The sequence below is a fragment of the Trachurus japonicus genome, chromosome 23 (genome assembly GCF_045865225.1).
Source record: "Trachurus japonicus isolate A0001 chromosome 23, Traja_1.0".
NCBI lineage: Eukaryota > Metazoa > Chordata > Actinopteri > Carangiformes > Carangidae > Trachurus > Trachurus japonicus.
In genome coordinates this window covers 9,179,309-9,206,143 of record NC_140929.1, presented here as the reverse complement: position 1 = coordinate 9,206,143, position 26,835 = coordinate 9,179,309, and the positions used below count along the sequence as shown (strand labels likewise).

The 26,835-nt window shown below is 40.9% G+C and overlaps 1 protein-coding gene across 2 annotated transcripts in view; it reads right to left on the bottom strand.

Annotated features, from left to right (window-relative positions):
• Nucleotides 1-7,659: 7,659 nt before the first annotated feature.
• apaf1 (apoptotic peptidase activating factor 1) overlaps nucleotides 7,660-26,835 on the bottom strand; it is a 49,491-nt gene continuing 30,315 nt past the window's right edge. For both annotated transcript variants that reach the window (XM_085768991.1, XM_085768993.1), the window contains one exon: nucleotides 7,660-8,958. In XM_085768991.1, the coding sequence (XP_085625117.1) occupies nucleotides 8,812-8,958 (147 nt within the window). In that variant the 3' untranslated portion in view covers nucleotides 7,660-8,811. The remainder of the gene's footprint in view (nucleotides 8,959-26,835) is intronic.

The following is a 26,835-nucleotide window of genomic DNA, read 5'->3' as shown; positions in this document are numbered from 1 at the left end:
TCTGTTAATCAATCAATGCCACAATGTTCTTAAGTTATAAAGTCGGTTTTGGTCAAATCAATACTCCAAAGCCTCAAAACAATAAGGTTGAAAATAAACCAATAATCAAAATAGATGAGATCCTGTTTTTTATTCAATTAACTGAGTAAGCTGTAGGTCTGAATTTACATTATATTCCTAATTATGTTATGAACATAATCTATTTCATTCACTGACGTCGTCCAGCTGGACGGATGAAGAGAAGGTAGGCCACCTCTTCCTCTCCCCCCGTTTCCCGTGGTGTTTCTGCGTGGGTGCTGCTGGCCAGACCGGGTGAGCGACAGGACGAGGTGAGACAACGGGTGACCACAGCATCTGCTCTTGCATTTCAGTTTCCACTTCACTTCTCAATCCCACATCCTAACTAGTTCACACACAGCATTAATTAGAGGTTGTTGATTTTTTTTTACCATTTCTCAGTCCTATAACTCTGTGTGATGTGACGTAGCAGCCACAGTTGTGTTTTCTACCACATCAGTCCAAACCATCTGGGCAGGTGGGTGAGGGAAGGTGAAACGATGAAGGAGAAATGGGAAACGGACCAACGTGGAACGAGTTCTGGCTCTGGGCCTTCTGGCTCGAAGAGGGAAAGCAATAAAGGTGGCGCGCAGCTGAGCCAACAGCTGACAGGAACAGGAACCAATGTTTGGCCAAGGTCAGGAGAAACAGCACACACACCGACACACAAACACACAGAGAGACACATCCACATGGGGTGAGGATGTAACAGTAAAACACGGCCAAAAGACACAGGGGAATGATGCTACTGCGACCCAGCAGACGAGGGGGGTGTCAGAGATCTAATGGTCAAAGAGCAGAGGGACGACACTCTGGTGTGTGTCGAGTTGGGTACGAGGGCTGGCAGCACAGAGAGACCTGTAATCAGTGTGGTTGCTATTGTTGGCAGCCGTCACCACCAGACCTGAGAGCAGGTAGAGACACACTCACGCAGCAACACATCAACACGCGGTGGTGGACGATGGAAGACTTTTTCAGTTTTTCCGCAGCCTGGTCCATTCAGCTTCCTCTCTTCTCAAACTTACAGTAGCAACTTTAAAAAGATTTTAGAAATAAATCTGCCATGGCTAATATTAAGGAGGGGTAATTTCAGACCGGTATACAATGGTTCATGTTTTCAGTACCTTTTGTGTGTATGTGTGCGGTAATTAAAGTTATTTTGTATGTTAAAAAAAAAAGTAAAAACTTCTACATTTTTAATATTTAGTGTATTCATAATGTTGCACTTTTTTATGAAGAAAATTTAACAATTTGGTGCATTATGTAACAAATTATTACACATTGCGTTCAAAAATGTTATTTGAAAATGTGGCAGATTATTACAAAATGTGGCGTTATTACATCTTGAGGTGAAAATGTATTACATTATTACATAATGCGACGTTATTACACAATGTGGCGCTACAGACCTGTATTGTGTTCAGTGGGCTGCTCGCCAAAGAGGGGGGTCGGGAGGTCAGAAATTGTTCAAGGCTCTGGACAAATACTGGTTTGTTATGTGATTTGTTGACACTAAGGAAAAAAAACTAGCACATACTGCAGCTTCATTAATTCGTTGAAAAACTAATCAAAAGTCAGTTATTATTTGCAGCCATATTGCAGCGCAGATTTAATTTCCATCTCCTCCATGCTGCACTCCATCACACACACTCCCACCCTCCAAACACAAGGTGACACTTAAAATGTGCCTCTCACACACACACAATGAACAACTGTGACTGCATTCAGGCTGTTTTTCAGAGTGTGCATGTGTGTGTCTCAAAGTGTTACTTGAAAATCTGCATGCACAATTGCAATATTGCATTGCCACCAGCATGAAACTCAGTAAAGTGAAAAATAAATGAGAAGAAAGAAGAGGAGGAGGACCAGGGAAAAAGAGCAGAGGGAGAATGAAAACAAAATGAAAGTCTTAGACAGCAGACAGAAAGCCAGAGGGGAGCTTAGTTCTTTTGAAACAGAACCTTTTCTAATATCCCAGGAGGCCACGTGCAACTGGGAACCTCTGACTGAGAAACTATAAAGGTTTAAATGTCAGCCTCGCATTAGCCTACACTTCCAGACAGACACTGCTGCTAAATCAGGCTAATTAGGATTATAGGCCCCTGAACTTTACATCTTAGATAACTTTTTAAAGCAGATACTGCTACCCAGGGTGCATTTTGCAATCTAAATAATTAATAATAATAATAATAATAAATAATTCATGGAAATCATCAGACTTATATTCAAGAAATGTAAACACTGTGATTTCTGCAGCGTACATTTTGCTTCTCCACCTCTATCCTGCTTAAAACACTCTGCTCAAAACACATGTATTTCCGGTCAGTCAATCTATGTGTTCTGCATGTGAACGGGCAACTCTGGACAATGTCTGAAGAATCTGATCTGGATACAGTATGCTGCTGTGAAAAAACTGCTTATCATGACACAAATCAAGGCCTGCGAGAGGGAACTCCTGGAGCCAAGGGTGGAAGAAGGTGGTGTCAGTGGTGTGTAGACACTCAGACAGCCAGATAGCTGTAATTACTTCAGCAGCAGGCAAAGATTAATTAAGCAGCGGAGTCGAATTAATGAGGTTAGCGCACACCTCAACCAAGACTTTAAAAACTTCACACCGTTCCTGTGGAGACCGCAGGCCGTGTAAATTCACATGCCGATGGAAAAATAACAAGAAAAAAGTTGTGGAATTGAAAATTTCTCTGTTTTTTCATTTGTAAAAAGCCACATGAGGGATGTTGTTACGCAAAGATGCCTGGTGAATTGGCTGCTCCAAACCAAACCAGATACTGGGAACTAATCCCACCTTAAAGGGCTGAAAGGATCAGATATGTTTAACTGTCACTTGAAGGCAAAAGGATCATAGCTAATTATCTGAACTTGGCAAGGCCGTCTGCACAGGTGGGAATGTGTAAAAGATGAGATCAGCAACAATTTAAGATGCTCATGCTTTCCTCGCTTAGGCCCGTGGCGAACTATGCAGTAAAAAAAAAAAAAAGACAGCTAAGCTTTCTTTGCGCTTATGCAAATGTGTGTAATCGCAGCTGGAACATGACTAAAACCTGCAGCAGACATCCAATCCGCCACCTATGAAAGACAACACCCTAAATTTGACACAATCACTTTTTTTTCTCTTTCCGTTTCAAATCCTGAAAACATCCAGTTCAGACCCAGCTGAGCGTATACAACCTGGTAAATAGGCTTATGCAGCAGGGAGCGAAGCAGGCTGCCTTTACATCAGCCACTAAACAAGTGTATAAATAGCAAGTACTGAAGTCTGTTAGACAGCTGGCAACATTGCATTAGTATGTCATATGGCTGCTCAAGTCTTGCACCATGCACCATGATTGGACCGGTTCCCAAATCTGACTGGCAGCCATGGTGCTCTGCAGCGCCCAGAAATGTCTAAAGACCCCGAGACAAATGGTTTCAAGTTTACTGTCAGAGGATAAGTAGTTAATGTCGTCCTGTTTTGGCCAGATAACACAGGCCTGTTGTTGTGCGAGCCGGAGCACACACCATTATTCTAAATTTACACAAAGGACAGATTTACGGCGAGTATTCAGAGCTGGTCCTCGAGATGAAAACCATGCGATGAGGTCATAGCAGCTATATTTTACCCAGGGAAGATCTCAGTAAAGGTTGAATGTTTTTGGAAGCTTTATTCTGCACCATCAGGGTACAGAGCAACAGAGACGCGTTTGATTGGTTCAACACCATTGTAAAATGATGCTGAGGTTTGCTTATTGGCTTAAGGACTCTGCGCTCGTCTATACTTCTGACTTCAATGAAGGTCAGATCACATTTAAATGCAGAAAAGCAGGTGATGCCAAAGGGTTCACATACTTTCACTTGCCACTGACAGCACCTTCACTCTGGATGTTTTCTCATATTTCTTGTTTTCTAGGAGCAGTGTTTTCTCACAGGAGGGATTCAATTATGTAAGACACACGTCTGAAAGCTAGGAGCAGGAGGAGACACCGAGCTGTTAAAGAGCTCAACAAAATTTAAGATGTGAGTTATACTTGAGACGTCTGAAACTGCAGTTGAGGTCATTTCCCATGACAGCAAATCATTTTATCAAAGAAGGTTGTTTGCCGAGTACTTTCCTGCCCGCTGCTACACGGTTTTTGTAGATGTTGCAATGCCAGGGAGGGCAAATTTCAAATCGTAAGAGCTCAGTATTAAAACTTACAAAACCTTCACAGACGTTAGCAAGTGACTCCTTGTTTGTGAAACCTATACTTTAGTACAACTTCACGAAATGCTCCACAGCCCTCAATTTAACAACTTTCCTTCTCTAAAACAACAGATTAAAATATTAGGCTATGACTTTTTCTTGTAAAATTATGACTTTTTTCTCATAGTATTATGACTTTATTCTCGTAAAATTATGACTTTTTTCTTGTAATATTGACTTTTTCCTTCTAAAATTATGACATTTGTCCCGTACAACTATTACTTTATTCTCGAAGTCTTCGAAGAATTCCTTTTTTACTCAATGTGGTCTAATACTCTGTCATAGTAGATAGATCAGTAGGCTAGTAGCTAATTCTGGGAATTAACAACTACAAATGCAAAATTTATAACTAAAATTACAGCCAGCCCAAGCTCATAAACACATGCTACTGATACTATACATGCTTCAGTAGGAGATGGTAAGGACTGACAGTCATGGTTACATCCCTGTTAGCCCTCCACACCTGTCTGTCATCACATGGAAATCTAATTAATTAAGCACTGATGAATCCCACTACAGCTTTATTATCAGTCATTGCTTTTACACATGACTAGGTTAGGAGAATTGGACCCCGGCATTCAAGTTTCCTCAAAGTCAGACAGATGGATGTGACATGTGTTACAGATACATTAGCTACGTTGCCTCAGTGCCTGTGAACATCTCGTGTCATCACTGCAGCACAGACTGTACCCAAAACTAAACGCATGTGTAAATTAGTGGCGTGATGTCATTATGCAGCATATAGGATATATATAATTCATGCACAGTACACACACGTACGGGATATGATCTGCACCTGTCGTGTCTAATTTCAAGAGGCTAGTCATATTCTGTCAGCACCAGTGACATCTCCTGGATCTTTTGACAGCCATGACTTAGTTATTACAACATCAAATTACATATAGTAAGTGTAAAGCAAAAATATCTGACATCAAGATTTACACATATGCTGTTAACAATACATGAAACTGAACATTTCTACTAATTACAAATGTTCCTTAAAATGGAAAACAGGGTGACTGACAAAAACACAGATGTTCGCAATCTTACTTTCAACTAGTGTAAGCATGAGTTAGTCACTCATCTGGAAATTTATCAGCAACTGTTTTTGATCAATCAATTATCAATCATTTCCCTAATAAGAGGGGCAAATATGTAGCCTACCTGTTTTTGGCATCTCCAATGTTGTTTACTTTGTTTTATGCAACTGCACACAGTCTATCTTTACAGACATACACAGAAATAAACAGGCATCTAGTGTCCACTTCTTCTCTGCATTGCGTTTGTTTTAAGCAACAACGGATAAACAAATCAGAGGCCAAAGAGGCCTGGTGGGATCTAACCTCTCAATCCTGGCACCCTATAAAGAATTCATACAGTTTGCCAACAAAACCACACAAATATCAGATGTCTAGTGTATACACAGCCTACGTCTATTAATATTAGGTATTTGTGCTGCATACAGGGAATGCTTCAGCCATGAACACCTGCATCAATACAGGATTTAATTAGTCCAATAATTAGAGTCAGCTGCAGAAAAAACATCAGTAGAGGCTCAGCAACTCAATCACTCGCCCTGCTGGTGTCTTTCTCTGGTAATTTACCAGAAAAAAATGACACATTTATCAAAACTGGACCAGGGTATAATAATAACACTGCAAGTCCTGCCAGTCTGTTTGTGTTATCTTAGCAGTTAACGTTAAACCAGCAATAAATATTGATTAGTACAGCAAGCAGTCCTACCTTTAAAAGAGGTGTTGTTGTTTTTTTTGGCCCTCCTCTGTGCAGAAACGTCCAACATTGTCCAAATCCCCAGATGTACAATAAAAGGTATCGCTCCTCTTGGTGTGTGTTGGTTTTGAGGTTATTCATTGTAGTTTGTCCAAGTAACATATTAGTGCAAACAGGTGAGCGCCAATGAGCTAGTGTCGCTTTAAATAACTAAATAGCAGTAACTTTAGCTAACCTTAATTTCTCCGCCAACGAGTTGTCCTAAAACGATGTGCTTTCACTTTCTTCTTTAGTTTGTTGTCTCTTATGTCAGCTCTTCATACGTCGCTTGAATTTTTCCATACAGTCTATTAATTTTTCCTAAAAGTGGGACAGTTTCTTCAGCCGGCTAGGTGACGTTAGCTACTAGCCAGAGCTGCTACTAGCCTGAAGCTGGCGCCATAGTAACCGTGTCTTAGCAACAGTGCCGCGCAGTGTTCGGGGGAGGAAAAGCAGGAGGAAGCTGTTTATCCGCCATTTTTCTTTTTATAAGCCTACAAACCTGCTACAAACCTTTCCTTTCAGATAAATGCACCCTCTACACAAAGTTTCTTTTATTAGGACAATAATTAAATTAAGATGAAAATAAAAAGTACAAGGAGTTTTATCTTGTTAATTTTTGCAGCCATTGAACTGTGACCAATATTATATCCAATCACAATACAATAACATGGTATTTCTTACATTTGCATTTCTCTACTTAAAATGTCAGTGCAGCTGTTCTGAAAATAATTTATGCTCAATGTGAATGTGGGGGAAAAAAAACTGTTTTTATTCTGATCAATAGGTTATTGAACCTGGACAACAGTCTGCAGTCACTTCACTGCAGGTGTGAGCAAGTGCCTTCAGGGCCTTCAGTCACTGGGTGACATTTGGGGCAAAACCTGGAGGTGATGCAGGACAGGAAGGGCGTCAGTGAGATTCAGTGTGGAGTGGACATTTAAAACCAACACTGGAGGAAGATGAGAGACGATGCTTGCAATGCATAGGTTGCAACGGCTTCATCATAGAAATGAAACAGCACACAACAATACTTCATAGTCATATGTAATTTAATCAATTACAAACATTGCACCACACCGTAAACAGTATCAATACATCCTGAGCAGACAATTAAGTTTCAACAGATACCTCCACACAGGAAGGAAGTCGGGCAAAAGCACCTATCAGGAAGAGCACAGTGTGAAAATGTAAACAGCATTGTTCAGAAATATCCTCATGTGCTTTATTACTCCTACTGGAACTAGAGACTGTATCAACCCTGCAGTGAATAGGTGTGATAGATTACAGCACGAGGAAGGGGAAAAGTCTCTGTATCTATATTGTCCAATCCAAGTAAAATCCATTTTTTAATTTTCTAAACAAAGCCACATTTGCAAAAGCTTCATAAAAGATTGTAACTCCGGCTTCAAAGTGCTCTGAATAGAAAAAGGCTCAGTAGTCTGCCATTGTGCAGATAAAATATGTAGAAAGTGGTACAATTAAAAAAAAACTGATACAAAAAAGAAAAATGAAGCAATTAGTGAAGCACAAAAGGTGCCTTTTAACATGAGCAAGTAGAAATCCGATTATAAATAATAAATCACATGGTGTGATTTTTGTCTTTTTAATAGAAAATATTTACCTTTGATCTAGGTTCAAAAGTACAAATAGTTTGGATATATTAAAAAAAGACTCACAGGCTTTCAAAAGATTTTGGACTCAATTTTAAACGCGTACTGATTAAAACTTAATCATGCTATCAATTTTTAATGCTCATCAAAGTGCACCAGACGTTCCATCTATGCTGGTGGACTGGAAAAGCATAACCCATTTACAGAAAACATACACAGCCCCCTATGACAACCACAGTACTGTATCTTCAGGCTAAAGGCCACAGCGAAAATAAAAAGGCTCAGATCAGTTTGTACCAACAATGGTTCAAATCAGACATTGATGAATTACACACAAAGAAAAGTACGGAAAGGTGAATGTTCAAGAAACATCACAGCACAGATGAGTCGAATGCACTTCCCGGCTCCAAACAGATGGGTGGACGTGCACGGCAGCTCATATCGATTACAAAACAGTGGAGTGGAAAACCTCTCACGTCACATGCAATAATGTTCAACCCTAATGCAATATGGATTTATTACTAACATTTATTATTTATTCACATCTGACTTAATGCAAAGATCACACAGTCCATTGGTATTTACCTCTTCATACAGTTTGAGTGTTTTAAAGATCTACTTGAGAAGACCTGATTAATACGATTGTTGGCTCCTTTTATAAGTAGACAAGTTGCTTTTTTAATGCAAAGTGCATGTATTTGCATCGACTGTCTTCATACACAGTTTCAACCTAGTTTCACATTTCATCTACACTCCCAGCAGTTGATCGTCACTGAAGCAGTTTCCATTTAAAGCTGGTATGAAGTGGTAAAGTTGAGTTAGGGGAGTCACTTGACCCCACAGAAATTTAAATGCTCTGATATAATAACGCTGTCGGCTAGTGTTAGCCTCGAATGTAGAGAGAGTGCATTGCGGGAAAAAAAAAGAAGCTGCACATCTCAGTGTGTGTGTGTGAGTCCCCGGGATGCTGCAGCTTTACAGTTAAACCGTCTCACGTACAGTAACGTGTCCTTAACGGGCTGGTCTGCAGACATGTCCAGTTTTAGTGACACGGTAGTTTAGAAAAAGTAGTGTCTGGTTGGATAGTTTTTTTTTTTTGGTGGTCTTTGGACTCCTGTCGTGGCCGTATCGTGATCACACCACCCTCTGGAGGATGTACAGGATGCCGATGCTGTCGATGGTGACGAAGGTGGAGAAGTCGGAGGACACGTGGATTTTCTTCAAAGTGCTGCCCGTTGGGTAGAAGGTCTGCAGGGCCTCACCTTTCTCCACGTCCCACCACTGCATATGAAAAAAAAGACAGAGAGACTGTTTTAAGACCTAAAACTTCTCTTTATGAAACACTTTCTTTTGTTTAATTTTGACAAACGGCAAAAGTTAAAGATGATAAATACCACTCTCGGGTCTGTATTGTTAGCTTAGCTTAGCATAAAGACTGAAAACAGAGGGAAACAGCTAGCTTGTTTTTGTTAAAGAGAAACAAAATCTGCCACCTTGGCCTGTTAATCACTCACTAATTAATATTTAACATCTTGTTTGACTTTGACAAAATCAAGCAGGTCACCATTTGCATGCATGCGCCTGGTTTCCTGTTGCACTTTCGCTGGATTTGTTTGGTTAAGACAAATTAACATAGTTTGTCTGTGACAGCTTATAATGAGGTCACTGAGAGTAAATGAGACGGCAACTCGAGGGGTTTTGAGTCTCAGATCTCAAAAATATTTTTTTGTAAGAGGTAAATGATGGCAAAAGTCAAGTGGTGCGTGCAAGGCTTCATGTGAGACAAACAAAGAAAATGAGACACAGAGAGCTTTATATTAGCTGCCAAGAAGACCATGATGAATTCAATTGTATAATGTTATCACACTCGAACTCACACACACCCACAGGCTCTGTCAAACACACAACAACAACACACAGACACACAGACACACACATACACACCCCTCCCTGCAGCTTTTCTGAGTGATTCCGTTTAATCTCGGTTTAAAGTTGACATTTTCCACTGAAGCTCCATCTCACTGGGATGATTCATCAAAGGCACATCAAGTCAATCATTTATAGCCTGACAACAGTGTGTGTGTGTTTGTGTGTTTGTGTGTGTGCACCTTCAACTTCGACAGTGTAAAATGATGAAATAAAAAAAAAGACGACATGAGTCAAATTAATAGGCTGAAGCTTTAGTGGTGTGTGTGTGTGTGTGTGTTTGTGTGTGTGTGGAAAGAAAAGCAGGCCAACAGCACAGTCTCTCGACAGACAGGCAGACAGACACACTGTGGCAGAAAGGGTGGTGGCAACAGATGTCAAGCTTATAGAACAATCCCAACACACAAACACACACACACACACAGTTCATTAATCACAAAAACCTTTCAACAGCATTAAGAGCAGCTCATTTGCATATTGCATGAAAACACAATGCATAACTTCACTTTTCTTCTTTCTTTTTTTCCCCAGGTTGTCAAGCTCTACTGTGGTGTGTGTGTGTGTATGTGTGCACTGAAAATGGCCGACTATATATTTCTGTTGCTGCAGGCGGTGTTGGCCATACGACCAATACTTCTGCTAGTTGGACCCCATCCACTGCAGCCATCATAACATATATACTGTACACACACACACATACACTTGCTCATAAACACACACAGACACACATACAGTTTCTCAGAAGAAAAGCGTTGCAGAGACTTGGCCGGCCTTGTCACAACACATAATAAATGTTACTAGGAAATGCTATTAAATCTTGGGGGTCCAAGAATTTAGCTTGAAAAAGTTTACCGGTGACATTTTAGACTCAAATAACCTTACCGCCTTATTTTTTCTTCTTTTTAAACCTGTTTTCTGGTTTAAAAACTAGGTTATGTATATAGAAGTAGATTAAAGATGGTTCTTCCTGGAGGACAGTGTGACCAGGCTCTGACAGCCAACCTGTGCTTCAGTGGTTCGATTCGAGTCTTAATTTTACAGTCTAACAGTCCCATTAACTTGTTTCTTTACTTTCTGCTTCTAAAAATAAGTCTCCCATTATTGTCACTCCATTTGCTTCTATCCCTCACTGCTGCTAATCAACAGTGAGCTCACATTGATTTACCGCCCTCTGCTCAGTTCAGCTCAGGTCACTGCTATTGTCCTGCATCCAGGTAGGTACATACACACATGTAGTATGACACATTACATGGAGTTAAACCTGACACAGCTACATCATCTTTCTCCTGCTCTGACAATAACCCTGAATAAATGGTTTTTTTTTGTTTTTTTTAAAGACCTCAGAGTCGGACGCCTGCTAACCTGCGCTTGTTAATAATTCACTATGTAAAGATAAATCACAGCTTCTCTCCTCAAACACGTCTCCTCCTTCGGCCTTTCACCAAGGAAAACAGAAGACAGAGAGGTCACAGCCTGTTTGGCTGTTTTTGAATACTTCTAATTTTACCTTTATATAGAAAAATAGTCACCTATGCCCGTGTTTGGTATCTTCTTCTTTTTTTCAGCACAACTTAACCTATATGATCTGACAATTATTTTTTCACTTTAAAGAGACCCCGAGGAGTTTGCTTTTGGTTATAAAAGAGTCCCATATCTATGTGGATGAATCTACGTTACCCACGTTTGTTAATGGGTCAATTTTCGCTAAATACAGTATATCGCAGTGTTTCCCATACATGCATTTTATTCATGGAAAATTACGAATAGATTTTCCGGCTTTTGGCTTGACCAACACAATATCGTTCCATTCATTCATCTCCGCATAGCGCTGTTTCTCCGTTACACACACACAACCACACATGCATGACAGTAGTGTGCGGCAAAAGCGAAACTCATATGGTCCGATCCACCCCCAAGAATCACAGAGAGTAGTATCAGCTGATTCAACCACTATTTTCTGTTTTATAAAATGACAAAAAAAAGGCAAATATATTGAGAGAGAAAAAACGCCTGCCCATCTCATCCAACTTTTACGCTATAAATATTTTTGTAATATCAAATTAATCTCCGGTTTTACATGTTCCACAAACGTCAAATCTACGCTTTTCCAGTGATGTTGACAGCTGCGCTCCAGATCTAGATTTTTTTGTTACGGTGTTTGAAAACGTCACATGATCTGATCGCGCCAGCGTGATCATAGACCCTGGAGGGTTAAAGAAAACACAAAATAAATGAAACTAATGCAAAAAGCTGCTTTACATAATGTCAGTTGGTATGGACCCGGCATCATGATAAATCTGTGCAATGTTAATTTGCCGCTGCCCTCGAGGCCAAATGTGACCAGAGCGTGAAGATGACATTTAACCAAACAAATAGATTCAGTGTCTCTGTACAGGATGTAAATGTAAACACATAGAAACTGAATAAGAGGTCTTAACATTACATATGCATACTGTAAATCATTGTTTGGTGTATTATAACATTGTCCCTTGGAGATAACTGGACTTTATGGGGATTTTTTTTTCTTCATGCATAATGAGAAACAGATGCAAAGCAGCTGCATAGTAAAAATTCATGTTGACAATTTAGTTTCAGCAGCTCACAAACACACATAAATACACACATATGAATGTATTTAGCATATAAGAGTTTCACTAATCATGATCAGAGCTTCCCTGATGTGATCGCGGCTACTGATGAAACAAATCCAGCTGGAAGTTCAATCTAACTCCAGCTCCGTGCTGACTGTGTTGAATAAAACACAGTATGTCTAACTGGTGATTACGAGTCTAACCTCAGCCTGCAGTCGGTCCAGCAGTGTTTTGTTTTCACCACACACACCACCAGCAGCACCTGATTGTGACTGATTGGACCGCTCCCGTCTCGACTTTCACTAACTTTTTTTCTTTTCTTTTTTTTCCTGCCAAATTGCAACATGCTGTTATCAATCAATCACCTGCTGAGCTGAAGCACAAAGATCCTGACACGTCTCATCTGCCGCAACTCAGCTCTTCATCCATTTAGATACAAGATGATCGTTTAAAAGGAAAAAAAACAAAAAAAACAGGCGACTCAGCCCTTAAAATATCTTTGCTGTGTATTACAGTGACACAGCTCGTTTTCCCTGAAGCATTAAAAATGTAATAACTGCTTAGCCGAGGCAATTAGGTGGAAAATATGGCGCCCATAAAATAAAGAATTACCAGATTTTAGATCTGATGATCTGAAAAAAAGGGAAACGTAGCAGAGTAAAGAACGTTTCAAGGTCACACGGCGAAACCTTCACCACTCTTTCGTCCAGGAGTGAAGAGAGAAAGAGAGATGTGGGGCAGGATGAAGGGAGATAGACAAGATAAAGGTGGGATCGATAGAGAGGTGGAGGCATGAAACGAGGATACAACACACAGAGCAGATATCAGAGGAGAGAATGAGACACTTGGTTAATGTGTAATTGCATATGGATGGAAAGAAAGATGGCTGCCGGCTGCCAAAGCGCTGACAGCTCACACGAGGAAATAATACTCAGATGCTTGCACACACACACACATTTATGTATAAATACAGAAATAAAGGAGCCAAACAGACGAGGGAGAGAACAAGTAGAGTCAAAGAACCAACATGGCTGAATCCCACGACAAACAAGGGCGGCAGACGAATGATGAAACTCCGTGACGAAACGGAAAATAAAAAAGGGGGGAAAAACACTCCATAATACCAACTGGTTATAAAAAATAAAAGGATTAGGAATGCACAGAGAAAAGAGAGATGGTGCAAACTAAATGTTTAAAAAAAAGAGTCTGCTGTCTGCGTGGACAGAAAGTGTGAAAACGCTGTTAGCTCCAGAGTGAGGCCTGGGTTTTCTACGCAAAAAAAAAAGGCCAGAAAATCACTATGTTGAATCATTTAGACCAAGAGGACGGTGACGAGACCAGACGGGGTGGCATGCATATTCATGGGAGAGGGGAGACAGAAATAAGGAGACACTGAAATGCAGAAAAAAGTGAGATGAGGAAGACATAGGAGGGAGCTGAAGGGACGAGGAGACGCAGATATGAGCACTAGACAAAGCGACAAATGCAGATTAATCATGCTGTAAATGGTAAAAACACATTGCACATTTGTCAAAACAACAGCTCCACAGAAGCTGAGTCTGTTTCCATGAGGGTTTGTGTCTCTGGTGGGAATACGTAGAGGCGTTTTGTGTGTTTGTGTGTGTTTGTGTGTGTGTGTGAGTTGCCTGCATCCTCAGAGCAGATGGCTGATGCGCTGATACGAACGCCATCACTGTGGGACCATTGATTTATGGGAGAGCTGGTGATGCACATAGACGCTAAATGACTATACACTACAGTATATGTGTATTTCTGAGCTGTCGGTGGGGGGAACTATACCCCTGGGCGTGTTTACAGTGTACCGTCTTGGGTTTTCACGCCGTTGGACGGAAATATTTCCAAACGTGCAGCACAGCGCGGCGTCCTCGCTTCCCTCTGTGCTGAGGCTGCGGAAAATTAACTTGAAGAATTGTTGCAACTATGTTAGCTGCACATTACATGAATAATAATGCAAGGAGCAGATACAAGTGGGGGGAGTATATGGAGATATGGATTTAAAGGGATAGTTCAACATTTTGTCAAATTGGCCCATTGCCATAATCCCTATAGTGATAGCAGTAGGTTCGTTACCTTTATTTGTCGGTGCAAGCTATTTATAGAGCGGCGGAGCAGAGCCACGAGCTGCTCAGAGCTACGCTACGGAGGCTAATGGGATTTCTTGGTTTCCCTCATCAAACTCATCAAATACACAATCCAACAACTCCAAAACGCTCTCGTGGACAAGTTGTGACCTGCACATTCACCACGCTATGAGATAATAACAAAACTTTACGAGACAGAGTTGTTTTAGAGGTAAATTCATGCAAAACCGCTGATGTGCGTTCCCGTCAGGGGCAGTTTTTCGACAAGCAGTCTCTGCATTTGCCAAATCAGAAATCTCAGTGTCATAATAACTGGTTTTGCCATAACCAACCCATAACATTGTGCTTTCTACCATTTTCTACTATTGTTTTGTAAAAATGTCCTAATAAAATAGGAGACATCAAAGAGGTAGCTACAATGGTATAAACAAAATAAATCTGTGACAGGGAGAGGAATATACTGGTTTTTATATCATGCTGTTTTGTTCATATCCCCATAGTTACTATACGACAAACAATTGAGATGGAGTCTGGTATCCAGTCATTGTATTTTAACAACACCGATGACCTGACCTCGAGGATGGAGAGTATTCACATAGCCTATTGTATGACATCTGCTGTGACAAAAAACTTGATGACACAAAACAAACAAGGGCCACTGAGTCCATACAGTATCTACACAGCAACACACCACTCTGCATGTTCAGATAAAACTCGCCCTCAGCATCGTACATCTGGGGGAAGCCGGGCTAGCTGCCGCGTGTCGGTGAGTTACCCTAATTCATGTCGTCCAACAGCAGAGGAGCTCCAAATCTGCTCTGACAGGCCCCTCACCGTTAGTCGTGGTGAGGGCTAAATAGGTCCGCTTATTCAGGCTACCTGATGGAGAGTCAGCAGCACCGATTACATAAGGGAAATACCTGTGCGCGCGTAGCTGGGAGTGAACGCACAGTTGCGTCTTTCAAGAGAGGTAGAGGGGGGAGTGGGGAGGGGGGGCGAGGGGAAGTAAGTAATTAATCTTCCTTTCACATAAATAGCTCAGTCACAGGGTCCAGGGGGAGTAGGTTCGGTTTCTACACACACACACACAAAGAAATGATGAAGCCAGAAGGACCCACACAATGGATGGAGGCAGGATGGGAGGGGGATTAAAGAAAGAGGGGATACCAGCTGGAGTAGATTCAGGCGATTTTGTAAGGCCACCTCCATCTCTGAGCGAAAAAGCCAGGGATTTACTCTCTCTGTGTGTGTGTGTGTGTGTGTGTGTGTGTGTGTGTGTGTGTGTGTGTGAGAGAGAGAGAGTGACCAGGCCAAGAGTCTTGCGGAGAGGGAAACAGTGTGACACCGAGGTTGAATTATTCATCCAAGGTTCTGTCCACTGAAATATTGATGCTCAGACAGACAATCCTCCACACTTCCACCACCCCCCACCTCATTTCTCTCACCCTCATTTCCTTTTATTTTCTACTGGCAAACTATTTGTTTATCACAATGGTGACCATGAGAGGAAAGAAAGAAAGAGGAGGGGAGGGGAGGGGGGAAAAAAGCAAAAAAAGCAGGGAAACAGAAATGAATATGGATTGTACGGAGCAGGAAACAAAGATATTATGTCCTTGGGCTGGATAGATCGCTCCTCTTCCTCCATTTGTCGCTCTCTCTCTCTCACACACACACCTCTTCTTCAGCATGAAAGAAAGAAAGAAAGAAAAGCAAGCAATGGAAGGGTAGAAAGAGGGACAGAAAGAAAGAAAGCAATGTTAGGGTAGAAAGAGGGAAAGAAAGAAAGAAAGCAATGGAAGGGTAGAAAGAAAGAAAGAAAGAAAGAAAGAAAGAAAGAAAGAAAGAAAGAAAGAAAGCAATGGAAGGGTAGAACAAAAGCAATGGAAGGCAATGTTAGGGTAGAAAGAGGGAAAGAAAGAAAGAAAGCAATGGAAGGGTAGAAAGAAAGAAAGAAAGAAAGAAAGAAAGAAAGAAAGAAAGAAAGAAAGAAAGAAAGAAAGAAAGCAATGGAAGGGTAGAAAGAAAGAAAGAAAGAAAGAAAGAAAGAAAGCAATGGAAGGGTAGAAAGAGGGAAAGAAAGAAAGAAAGAAAGAAAGAAAGAAAGAAAGAAAGAAAGAAAGAAAGAAAGAAAGAAAGAAAGAAAGAAAGCGGCACATCCATGGAAAGAAAATCATTTGAGAGCAAAACCTAAAGATGGCGATAATAAAGAGAGATATCAAAAGCGGAGGTGAGAGAGAAAAGAAAATGAGCTGGTGGAGAAAAGAGGAGCTGGGGACGTAAATCTAAAAAGAGGAGAAAAATGAAAAATGTGAGAAACAGGAGAAAGTGACAATGAGAAGGAGGACGGCGAAGTCCTGGAGTGAAGAACGCAGTGTGAAATCTGGTGAAATTAACTCTTTCTCACTCAAACCTCAGATGCAGATGAAAAGCAGAACAGAGCTGATCTCAGACCAGTGAACCAGGTGGTCCAGCAGCAGTCTGATCTCTGAAGACCGACATGACGTTGCATCACAGTGAGACAAAAACTGTAGAGATAACGTTTATCTTATCGGCACTGTGCTAAACAGTATGTTCATTATATATTTACTGTTACGCTCGACAGGTGGTTTCCTTCCCTCCACGGTCATCAATTTATCCTGAGCACATCAAAATGCTGATTAAAAATGCTGAGAAAAAAAAAGAGGTTTGCCTCACCGAATGCTATTTGTTAAAATAGCTTTGACATTTTGGAAAATACAACTTTGCTCTCAGGGCAATAGTTACATAAGGAAATCAATAGCACTCTATTACCATGTGCTCTTGGCTTAGCTTTAGCATCAAGACTGGAAACAGGTGGACAAAGGAAGCTGAATTACAGAGAACAACACCCAGCAAGCCCATTCACTGCCATGTTATATCATGTTGTATAGCAAATCATAAAATGTATAGTACAACATATAGTACTTATAGTTGACGGTGAGATTTTGATGATTTTGTGTTATGGCATCTTTTTCTGGAGCATATTTTACTGTATTGGTTGAAATCATCTTCGAACCAATTAATTAAATGCTTTTTCACAATAACGGAAAAACATCAGTCACCTGTGGAACGGACAATCCTGTGAAGACGCCATCCAATCATTTTGATCGCTACGAACAAATACATCAAACTGCCATCTGCCCCTCCCTCACCTCTCTCCATGCACTAACCGCACACGTGCTCAGAGTCTTCAATTAATTACAGTACGGAAAAGACGACAAAAGTTTTATGACAAGAGTTTATGCTGGCTTGCTAAATTCTGCAAAACAGTTGTAGCAACGTTGTGACAGAAAAGAACAAGCATTGTGCGTCACTTCAGAGAGAAGTCTGAAGAAAGGGGCTTGAACTTTTGATTTGTGTATTTTCTAAATGCGGCCTGATCAAACTGTTTTTCCAGGATCTCCTTCTCTACCTTTACAGATCACAGATAGAAGGAGGATGAAGGAGGAGATTCAGTCTGAAAACGTCCTCTGAGATGGGAAAAGGGTAAAAACGAAGTAAAAAACTAGTAAGATTTAAGAGTTTATGATAAATCCTACTGTAAAAGAGACAAGACAAAGAGCATGATGTGTGTACAGTATATCCAGGTGTTTTATCTTCCTCCATCTCCGCTCTTCCTCATTCTGTCTCCGTGTGATTCGCCTCTCCAGCCAGAAAGAGACAATTAACCCCGGCTTAATGAGCAGCGCAGGGGAAACAACTGCCTCCCAGAGACAGATAAATATTTCACCAGCCCGTGTTTATACCCCGAGCCTGACAACAAGAGCACAGAAACCAGGCCACGCTCGTTCCACGCTTAACTCTCTCAAAGATCTTCACTCGCACGCTTCGTCTCGTGCATGTGTGAGAAAGAGAAAGCACAGATTGAAGGACACGTAGAAACTATATCTACTCTAGTTGCATTTTGAACACATGAAAAAGAACATGTGCTTGGAAAGATGAACATTTTTTTAATAATTGCAGGAGAAGGAAAAAGAGAAATTGGTGGAAAACAGAACAATGGATCATGAAAAACGATACGTGCACTTTCAAGGAGCTGTTTTGCATCTTATAAGTGTGTGAAGTTATTTTTGGAGGTGGGTCTGCTGATATGTTGGAGCAGCACTGCGGGGTACTTACTTCTGAAGCAGCACAAAGAAAGAAGAAAAAGAAAAAGCAAAGCGCTCAATGAAATCAAAAGTGTGAACGCCGCCTGAACTGACACGGTGGCCTGTTACAAGGACAGAGTTATTTCAATCTCTGGACGACGTTTGGAGAAAGTAGTGAGGGAGGACAGGGATGAAAGGTAAATGCAAAAAAAGGGTGCATTGTCGACTTTTAACCAACATAAAGCTGCAGTAATATCAAAGAGGGGGAGATCGATGTCCAGGAAAGTGCTTCAAGGAGATTAAATTAAAGGTTAACGAAGCCCACAAGGAAAATCAGTCCAGACTGTTGCAGAAACTTTTCCTCAAATTACATTAAAAGGACAAAAAGAGAAAAGCCAGGGAAAAGATACACTGTTAATGAAGTGGTTGTACAATGTGTTTATAAATAATGAAATAAAATAAAGGATGAACTGGACAGACGTGTGTCAAATGCCTCAAACACACACACACACACACGCATGTATGTCAAGACCAACACTGTAGAAATGTGACACAGCAGTGGAAGCTGGACTGTGTGAGTCTCAGGCTCAGTCAGACAATGTGACAGTTTTACAGGAAAGCTGTCATGAACACTTCAGTCTGAGTCTACAGAGCGCAGATGGATTTTTTAAAATTTAAGTCAGTGTGGTCATTGAAAAATAGATTTTTTTTTTTCTGGGGCAAGAATCTATGTTCTGGATGAATGAATAGCATCATAGCAGGCGCAGCTGTAAAGATAAATCAATTACCTAATCAATCAAATGGTTGGTCGGAGCCTATTTTAAGAATCTAATTTCATTTCATTCTTTTTTTTTTCTCTCAATTATGAGGATTCAGTTTCATCTTTGTCATAAGTGATAGTAATTTCAATATCCATAGGTTAGTTTGGATCAGTAGGTAGACAGAGCAATCCATAGACTTCACTTAACCTTAGCCATAGCTCGACTAATCAATGAAATTATCTGTAAACCTCTGTAGCTTCGCAACTGCAAAGAGAACATGACGAACTATGTAACTTTGAGTTTTTGCACATTTTAGCTGCTGTTTCGATGGTTAAACATTAAACAACCGATCACAACTATTGGCCAAGAGATTGATTTATAATCTTAATATTATCAACAAATTTGGGAGTAGATTCTGTCCTATTTTTTTAAGATGCAACTCACATGAAACCCCCCAAAGGTAAAATGACAATAAGAGTTTGAATCTCGTCACTTGTCATCGGCTCACAGGTCATTAGCTCTGTTTCTAATTTTAACTTTTTCCTCAAACATAAACTGTCACACTTAAAAATAAATCTGTCAATTAAAACAAACTGCATTTCCTGATCTTTGTTGTGTTGTCTTCTTCTTTTTCTTTCTCTCTGACACTGCACCACAAAACTAAACTACTTGGTTTCTAAAACGGAAAATGTTTTTTTCCGCACACATAACCTGCTTTTGTTGTTATTTCCAACCAACAGAGGCTGCATATGCAAAAAAAAAAAAGTTATATTTATGACTTCACAAACAAAAACAGACCTCAGGCGGAGACACCTACAGTCAACTTGGACTGACGGATGAGAGAAGGCGCTGAGGGAACATGGAGACACATTTACTTATGGCTTAGTCAGTGTCATTATACAAGAGTCTTGACTCCTTGTTACCCCCATCCATCCCTCAGAGAGGTAATTGCATTTCCTCTCCCCTCTGCTCCCTGCTAACCAACTGTTTCTTAATCTTTGACGGATTCGCCGTCCATCAAACGTCCCTCGAGGAGAAGGTCAGCGCAACCTTCACTCCTCATTTCCTCACGTCACGCTCCACTTTGAGCCTCGCTTTTCAGAGCGATGACGGCCTCTAATAGTTCACTGGCCGCCGCCGAGGTCTTGTTAAAGATATAGTACGCTTAACAATGACGGCTCTCGGGCTGAAAGAAGCAAGAAGGAGGGAGGCGATGGAGGCGGCAGCAGCGTGACTGAAGGGTGAAAGCAATCTCAAGTGATCCGAGAGAGCTTTAGGCTGACCTACTGTACAAAAGTAAACATCAAAAAAGACAAAAAGTAAAACATAGAGAGCCGCAGTGCACAGGGTCGTGAGTGTGGAAATAGGAAGAAAAAAAAAGATTATGAGAGAGAGAGTGAGCTCCAACCATGAGGTCACCAAACTGGACCGACAGGTGAAGGAAACGACAGCAGAAAGATGAAAAAACATGTGTGAAACAGAGAGATAACGGTGGAGGAAAACCCAGGAAGAGGAGGTCTGATGGGAACTTGGAGGCAGAGGAACGAGGGAGGAGGAGGAGGAGGTGGAGGAGTGTAAGAAGAAGGTGCGATAAGGTGAAATTGTGTTTCTCTCTTTCTCCTCCATCACAAGCTCGGCTGATAAGTGATGTCTGACAACACTGGTGGCAGGAGAGAACTGTCATCTGAAACACTCCCATCCGTCTGGGGGGGAAGTGCACTGTTCGGAGGAGAGTGTGTGTTTGTGTGTGAACATGTGGTGTGTAATGTGTGTGCAGGAGCATCGATGAGACAAAATAAAACAAAAAAATTCAATAAAAGAGAGGAAGGAACTTACTGCTGGTAGGTGATACGGCTGCTGCAGTGTGAACGAGTGCAAAATTCAAATCGTAGCCTATAGATCATATTATCCATCATACATAAAGAAAACGGTTTGTTTGGTTTTTATAAGTGAAGATAAAAAGGCAATAAACAACCTGTCCAACTGAAATCATATACAGTATCACATACTGTATCATGGTATCTGTCAAAAATAATCTAAATATGATTTTCCTAACTTAAAGAGCATTTCAGGTTTTCAAACTGACTCCTCTATATAAATTGTATTATCATTACTGTCCTGCCTCAGGCTTTGAGTTGATTTTTGATAGTATTTGATTATGTTTGTGAGTTTGTGAACTTATATACTTTGTATGCGCTAAAATACAACGTAGGTTGTTGGAAGAATTGTTAAAGGGATAGTTCAACATTTTGGCAAATTGATTGCCATAATCTCTATATAGGCTTAGGCTTATAGTCTTAAGAGTTGTTTTTGAGGAAAATACAGAGGCTGCTTGCCGAAAAACTGCCCCCGACGGGAACGCGCATCAGCGGTTTTGCGTGAAATTACCTCAAAAAACAACTCCGTCTTGTAACGTTCTGTTATTATCTCATAGCGTGGTGAATGTGCAGGTCACAACTTGTCCACCAGAGCGTTTGGAGTTGTTAGATTGTGTATTTGATGAGTTTGATGAGGGAAACGAGCACAGCTAAGATCATTCCTGATTCCTGCACTTATTGAAAAGAGTTTAGTTTGCTGTTAAATCGTGTTTCCACAAGATGAGAACAGTATAATTACTAGTGATTGTATCCTGTTGGGTTATATATCGATGAGCTGGTCCGGCTGCTCTTCTAACACACACATGAGGACGCACCCATAGGATACTGCAGAATAAATGTATTTGCTGCAGGATCATGCTATATGACATCATTTGGTTTTATTCTATTACAGCACGGCCACATAAATTCAATTTAACGACCTGCATGGATTTACTCTGCTGCCCCTGCACAACAACCAACCGACCGATCCATTGTTCATGGTAATTCAGTCAAAATTAATTAAATTTGCCATAAATGTTTCCTGTTTTAAATGCTACTGTGCACCCAATGAGATTAGTTTTCCCATTTCGTATCATGCATGCTCCGTCTCGTGTACTGCTGTTGTGTTTTTTTTTACTCTAAATAAAGACTTGCATCCTCAGATAAAGCGCCGTTATATCCAGGCAACCTCTGTGTCTTCTGGATTGAGACTCTACTGTGTAATCTACTGTTGAGTGGTTGATCAGCCTGTCAGGTCGCCGTCGTCCCGACTGACAATACAAACACAAATACAGGAGACTGAAAACAGAGCCGGCAACACATTTGACGCTGTTTTTGTGGTTTTTTTTTATGCTTTGAAATGAAGCACGACTCTCTCTCCCCCTCGGGGGGTTTGAGGGCATAAAGAAGTGATGTGGAAATCAGTTGCTGCATATTTTCCACCAGAGTAAATATATATTTTCTCTACCATATGACCCCTGGGCTGCTCAGTAGAGTGGTATCACATCACACGTTATTTTGCAGCAAAAATAAACAAAATAAACAAACAAAAAAACTGCATGTTACACAAATCACACAGGTGTAAATCTGGATTTGGTTGAGGTGAATATTATGAATGTAACTGAGAGCTTCTTATCAGTAGCCTGCCTCATCTCAATGTAGATTGAGATTCGGTCTGGGAACCACCTGCTCATTTTTTCATATTTGAGGCGTGGTTAACGAAAGCCCAGTGCTGTTTATTGGGCGTTATGAATGTCTATCAAATGCGTCTGTACGTAGCTTATAGCCAATCGTATCAATCGTACCCGATGACGTATGTAGAGCGACAGAAATCTGCTCTTTTCTCAAAATAAACTTGCGGTCTAAACTGCTTAAAACACTTTCTAACGCTGCATCGAAAGGTAAAGCGCCTGCCGCCATGTTGGATCGACAAGATATCAACAATGTCGCTTCGGTGTGTCATCGTCTTGCTGCCCCCTCCCCGTTGTGTGATTGGCTCCATGGTTTCCAGGCCGACTTGCAGAGCGAATACAATCGCACCCAGGCTAGCTTATTAGTAACCAAGCAGGAAAAGTGTGTGTTAAAGGTTAACCAATGACACCAGTGGTCTGTATTCAGTGGGTTTTCCATTTTCTCATCCATCTCCTTGATTGTTAATTTGTGGTAAGACCTTTTTTATTTTTAAAAAAACATTCAGCAGCAGATCCCACTGAAAAAAGGAGGATTAACAGATCTGATCCGTCCCTGCTGTGCTGACGAGATGCCACCTCAGTCTGACAGCTGGTTTAGTGAAACAGACCTGAGGAGATATCGATTACGGTTAAATAAGTAGAAGAGTCTCCTGTGTGCGTCGTTTGGGTTTTTGAATGAGGCGGATCCGCTTCAGTGTTAATGGAGAGGAATTTCTTTAGGAGCTTTTTTTTGTGTGTTTTTTTTTTTAACGACAGCTTGGTGTGAATTATTCTGGGGCTGCTGGGCATGTGTGTGTTCCTGCAGTCAGGATGAGCCTTTTCACACCTGCCGCCTCCCCCCTCGGATCGTGGCGCTGTGACAGATCGACTCACTGCCGTCTGATGAGTGTGTCCTCGAGTGTGTGTGTGTGTGTTTTAGTGTGTGAGTCAGTCAAGGGCCAGGTGTGAGACAGGTACAGCGTTTCCTGGCAGGACCCAGAACAGAGGGAAAGGAGGACTGATGGGAATCAGTGTAGGATGTAACAGCTTCTTTCAGAGGGGCCGGATGGCACCACTTCATCACACCACAGCGACACACACACACATAAAACACACACACATATCTGCTCACATGCTTACCTAACCTACCTAACGCAGCAATACGAGCACTTATGCTATGTTTTTATTATGTAAAGTGAAACACGGGTGATAAGAAGCGTAAAGAAATGTTTAATTAAACGCTCTACACAGGTAACTACACACACACACCAGGGGATTGGACAAGCACATATACCCCCACACAATAGCCTGCTGCTTTTAATTACACTCACACCCATTCACCCGACCATGCAGAGGGAGGGAGGGAGTGATAAAAGAGAGGCGGAGAGAAAGGGAGAGGAGCCTGAGAGATGATTAAGGCAGAAGTACTGACAGAGACGAGTAAAACAAAAAAAAGAAGAAAAAACCCACTGGGACGAACGTGAACGCATCACCAAAGAGACAAATAGAAATAGGCAAACAATAAGGAGTCCTCACGCTACAAGCTTCACGCTGCATCATATCAACTGAGAACCATGGGAGACATCACCCTCTGTCACTTCTCCTACTCTTATCCAACCCAATAACAACATCATCCTGTTTAGCAGCTGCAACACAACACAACAGCAACACACACACACACACACACACACTGAGTCATTGTGCACAACAAGGGGGCTTCTGATGTTCAGAGCGGCTCTCGGAGAGAAGATCTGACTGAGAGCTGAAAAACTCTCCGGTGAATCACATCATGATAAGAAAAAGAAAAAGAAAAAAAAAACATGCTTTCTGCTTCATTTTTATTTATTTTTTTCCCCCCAGAAATCCTCTCAAAGCTGCTTTAACATACACTACACTACACTACACTTTTTGTTTTGTCTTTGTTACGTAACACTAGTCTGCTGTAAAAGAGAAGCACCTCTTCTGAATCAGGACAGATCTGCAGTGGATCTAGAGCGCAATCACTGAAATCATCATCCTAATAATAACACAATCCCTTAAAGAGGCTGTGTTTACGTTAACGCACAATAATCCGTATTAATATCATCTTGCTGTATTTACAAATAGCCCCTCGAATGGATTTGCGACAGCCTTCGGATTCTGTTTGTTCTCCTGTACATGAGAAAACAATTTACTGGAGCTTAGGACTGCAGATTGTCCTTTATTTGTTCTGCCTAATAAAGGTTGGCACCAAATCCTGCATCGCACTGTACTAAAGGACATAAAGGCAATAACAGTAACACAACATTTCAAAGCAAAGACATAGCACCTTGAAAAGTTATGAGCAACGTCTCTGCGGACAGAGAAGTGTTAGATTTCATTTCACAGCACCGACAACCCACAGGGGAAATATCCAACTCTTTAGCCACTAAATGCCACATACAGTAGTTTTTTTAACTGTTCGAGTCGATACTGGTCAGTTTCACTGTTGTACATCTAGACGTTCAGTGTCGGTTCTTTTATACAGAACCAGTTAAACCCAGTTTTCCAGACTATGAACGTCTTGGAAGAAGATGCGCAGCTATTTTAGGCCATGGGAGTTTGACCAGTTACTAGTCTGTGTGAGGTTTGTGCTGAAGTTGTGACATGAATATCAGCAGGAGCATGGCGTATAAAATAAATTAGCTACACTTTTGTTTATAGGGGTGTAAGAAAATATTGATACACTGAAATATACAGTACAGTGATTCCACAAAACTGAATAAATACCACACATATCAACACAAAACTGCTTTGCTCGTGCACACAGAAATAGTAATGTTTCTTCAATCATTTCAGATTTGTCTAAACGGTGATAGTGGCGTGAAAAACATGATATATATAGGCTAGCTAAACTCTCGTTTGTTACTATTGTTCTCATTCAAATTACGTGCTGGTTTTCTACCCAGAAGTAGTTGTAAACAAGGCGATTCGTTCTATAGTATCACAATATATCACAATATATCGTATCGTTGATGCTCTGTTCACTGTTTTCATGACCTGTTTTTCTAGCATAATTTTACCAAGTGTACATATATTTCTAACTTCTTTAATTAAAAAAAAAGAAAAGAAAAAAGTTTGCACCACACATTCACAGATTCACAGATTTCATGGTTTTGCAGCCAAACTTCAATATCAGTCAGTCTACGTCTATGATTCAAAGGCACATTTGACACAATCCCACTGATCCTCCATAATGAAATCTCTCCCTTACACCAGCTGAGGATAAATACAAACCAAATACCCTCATGAGGACGTTCAGATGATTGCCAAGCCTTTTTTGCCCAAGACTGACAGGAAAATAATTACAGCATTTCATTTTCATTCAGCTTTTATTCTTTTTCTCTCTATTTATTTGCCCATGCTGCTCCTCCTGGTTCATATTTGTATGGAAATGCCACTTCCTTCTCATTGTCATATCTTACGGCTCAGAGATATGAGAGAAGTGTTTACGAACAGAACAGGTGTGAATGTGAGTTTTATTTTTCTTTTACCTTTATTTTGTTAACTGTAAAAGCATGGCGGCATGCCCTGGCAGTGGCAATAATCATTAAAACAGATAGACAGCTAGATTATTATCTTGCTTCCTCACTCTGCAGGCCGTATTATCTGTCATAAGTGGTACACACTCTGTCATGGTAATTACTGTGACGGACAGGATGGCCTCTCGTATCTGTCCGGCCGACACACAGTGCGATTAATCAATCAAAGCTCCCGACTCCGGGGGTTCATCCCTTAAGACAGGCATAATAATCCATCACTGCTCCTCACATGCACGTGCTGATCCATCAAGTCAACATCGCTTTGCTGAGCGACAGAGTGAGGGGAAGAAAGTCTACGAAACGAAGTAATGGAGCGATCTAGAAGCTGATTCCCACAATAATTATGACTGTCATGGTAATGTAACGGAGAGACGGGGGCTGATGAGCACGAAACCGGCGAGAGCAGGCGTAAATATAAAGCTTATTAAAAATAAAAACAGACAAACAGAAGACTCTATTAGAGGACTTCAAAAGCTGTTAGCAGATTGCTTCCCAATTTGGGCACAGTTTAAAAAGGCTACAACAAATAAAAATCAAATTAACAAACAAATAAATTAAAAATTGCACAGAAATTGAAGCAAAATAG